The sequence below is a fragment of the Dinoponera quadriceps genome, unplaced genomic scaffold, assembly GCF_001313825.1.
Source record: "Dinoponera quadriceps isolate SergipeBrazil2010 unplaced genomic scaffold, ASM131382v1 scaffold449, whole genome shotgun sequence".
NCBI lineage: Eukaryota > Metazoa > Arthropoda > Insecta > Hymenoptera > Formicidae > Dinoponera > Dinoponera quadriceps.
In genome coordinates, this window is record NW_014554544.1 from 627 (window position 1) to 3,885 (window position 3,259).

The 3,259-nt window shown below is 40.0% G+C and overlaps 2 protein-coding genes across 2 annotated transcripts; both read left to right on the forward strand.

The window, feature by feature from the left end:
• The first annotated feature begins 1,735 nt into the window (after positions 1-1,735).
• LOC106751987 lies at positions 1,736-2,342 on the forward strand. The gene is made up of 2 exons (XM_014633330.1): positions 1,736-2,278; positions 2,338-2,342. The coding sequence occupies exons 1-2, from the start codon at positions 1,777-1,779 to the stop codon at positions 2,340-2,342; spliced, it is 507 nt and encodes a 168-aa protein (XP_014488816.1). The 5' UTR covers positions 1,736-1,776.
• On the forward strand, positions 2,301-2,689 carry LOC106751988 (the record flags this gene model as incomplete). The annotated part of the gene is given in 1 exon segment (XM_014633331.1): positions 2,301-2,689. A coding segment is annotated over 1 exon segment (304 nt), but the record flags the coding sequence as incomplete, so codon positions are not given.
• Positions 2,690-3,259: the final 570 nt, after the last annotated feature.

The following is a 3,259-nucleotide window of genomic DNA, read 5'->3' on the forward strand; positions in this document are numbered from 1 at the left end:
ATTTCAAGAACGTGATAGCGGATGGGCATTATCGCGAATACTCAACCTAACAGTCAATGTTAACAAGTACAATCCGATGCGTGCGGGATGCCACATTGAGTTACCGCGCGAGATACAGNTAAATTTGATGACAATGCGTGTTTCGCGTGGGCAGTGGTTGCGGCTCTGTATCCAGCCGATAAAAACGCAAATCGTGCATCCATGTACCCACACTATACAACAGTGCTCAATTTACAGAACATTGAGTTTCCAATGTCTGTAAATAAAATAACAAACTTCGAACGACAAAACAATATATCAATCAACGTATACAGTGCTAAAAAGAAGAAAACAGAAAAAGGAAAAACGACACACGTGATCCTTCCAATACGCCTCACTGACCGCACGATGGACAGATACGTCAATTGCTGTACTTGCCAGATCCGCGAGATGACAACGTTGGACACTTTGTATGGATAAAAAACTTGTCCCGACTTGTGCGCTCGCAACTAAGCAAACATAATCATAAGAAGTATATCTGCAGCCGCTACGTATAAAATTTGTAAAAATATTATAAATATCTTTTGAAATGAATATTAATTTAAATGTTTTTTTTTTTATAGATGCTTGCACTATTTTAGTTCGAGCGAAAGGTTGCAGGTCCATAGTATAGATTGTGGAGAAATGAATGACTGCGCCATCCTGCTGCCTAGCAAGGACGACAAATGGCTCAGTTTTGACAACAACAACAGGAAAGAGCGTCTACCGTTTGTCGTGTACGCCGATCTGGATTGCATCTTACAGAAGACTACGAGCGAGGATCACAAATCGCACGCGTATCAGCACCATCGGGTATTTAGCATAGCATATTATTTACACTGCTTATATGATAAATCGTTATTGTATTTTCGAAGCCGTCGCGATAGTGATTGCGTCTCGTGGTTCGTCGAGCAACTCGAAGAGTTAGCGCGCCGCGTAAAATTAGTCTTAGCAACAAATGTCCCCATGGAAACTTTATCAAGCGAACAGTTGGAAACATTTAATACCGCAACGCACTGTCTCGTGTGCGAGAAAGAGATTGGGAAAGAGGATACACGTGTAAGCGATCATTGCCATCTCACCGGATGGTACAGAGGTCCCGCGAATTCAAAGTGCAATCTAAATTATAAACATTCATATTACATTCCAATAGTTTTCCATAATTTATCCGGCTACGATTCACATTTTATTATCACGGAAATAGCAGATGCATTTGAAGGCTCGATCAATGTGCTACCGACAACAAAAGAAATATATATATCGTTTACGAAGCATGTCCAAGATACAGCAAAAAAATCTGATTCACGAAATTGCATACAGCTACGATTCATCGATTCATACAAATTTCTAAATACCAGTCTCGAAAAATTAGCATCTTTTCTCGGCAAAGGAAAATTAAAAATTTTACAATCTACATTTTCAAATACATCCGATTTCGATTTATTGACGCGAAAGGGTGTTTTTCCATATGAATACTTTGATTGCGCGGACAAGCTGCAGGATCCAGGTTTACTAACGCGAGAATTGTTTTATAGTTCGTTGACGGATAATACGGTATCCGAGAGCGATTACGCGCACGCTGCGAACGTCTGGAAAGGATTCTCCATTGAAACCTTAGGTGAATACAGCGATTTATATCTGAAGACTGATGTCTTATTATTAGCCGATATTTTTGAAAATTTCCGGGATAGTTGCATCAAAAGATACGGATTAGATCCCGCACATTATTATATTTTACCGGGTTTCACTTGGGATGCCATGTTAAAACATATCGGCATAAATTTTGAATTGCTCACTGATATCGATATGGTCATGTTCATCAAAAGTGGTATACGCGGCGGTCTCAGTCAATGTTCCAGTAGATACGCACAGGCCAATAACAAGTACATGCAGTCTTACGATCCATCGAAACCATCGTCGTACTTGATGTACTTTGACGTAAACAATCTGTACGGTTGGGCAATGTGGCAACCGCTGCCTCACGCCGAATTTCAATGGGTCACAGATGTTTCAACATTTGATGTATCTTCAATCACTGTCGATTCACCCATAGGTTATATTCTCGAGGTGGATTTCGAATATCCGCGACATTTGCACGACGCTCACGCTGACCTACCGTTTTGTCCAACGCGCATCAAACCACCCGGTACAAGACAGGATAAGTTATTGGCAACCTTATACGATAAGCAGCGTTATGTTATTCATTATTGTAAACTGCAGCAGTGCACGCGTCACGGTCTCTGCATTACAAAGATACACCGTATACTCCAATTCACTCAATCTCCGTGGCTCCGCGATTACATCGAACTAAATACACAGTTTAGAACACAAGCGACGAATAATTTCGAGAAAAATTTGTATAAATTGATGAACAATGCTGTATTTGGAAAAACGATGGAAAATGTACGCAATCATGTAGATGTGAAACTGTTGACAAAATGGGATGGACGGTACGGTGCCGAGGCAATGATCGCGAAACCAAATTTTCATAGCCGAAGCATTTTCACCGAAAACTTAATTGCCGTCGAATTACGGAAACTCGAAGTGAAATTCAACAAGCCGATCTATGTGGGTATGTGCATCCTCGACATATCAAAGGTTTGCTTGTACGAATTTCACCACGAGTACATGTCTCCTTTATATCGCGAAAAATGTAAAATTATGTACACAGGCACCGACAGTCTAATTTACCACATAGATTGCGAAGACATTTACGAGCACATGAAATGCGATATTCATAAATTCGATACGACTGATTATCTCGCTGACAACGCGTACGATATACAGCTTGTAAATAAGAAGTTCCGGGTCTGATAAAAGATAAAAATAACGGAGCTATAATGACAGAATTTGTCGGACTTAGAGCGAAGATGTACGCGCGGAGAGTAGACGGGAAAAAGGATACGAAAAAGGCCAAAGACGTCAAAAGTAGCGTAATACCGCGAACGATAACCTTTAACGACTATACACAATGTTTGAGAGATGAAGTCGAAAAAAGTCGTCAACAATCGTATATAAGATCGAAGTTACACCAAGTCTTTACAGTGTCTGAAACAAAAATCGCTCTAAGTCCATACGATGACAAGCGGTATATCATACCCGACTCGATCGACACGTTTCCATGGGGGCATTATGATATACCGTTGTAGTTATTCGCGCATTTTTTTTTTATATGTAGCACTTATTTAAAATAATGAAGAAAATATTACTCATACATGTTTGTAGAATAAGACATATATAT

What these genes read in the sequence shown, in the direction of transcription:
- LOC106751987 (XM_014633330.1), top strand. Translation starts at nt 1,777, where the DNA reads ATGTTAAAACATATCGGCATAAATTTTGAATTGCTCACTGATATCGAT.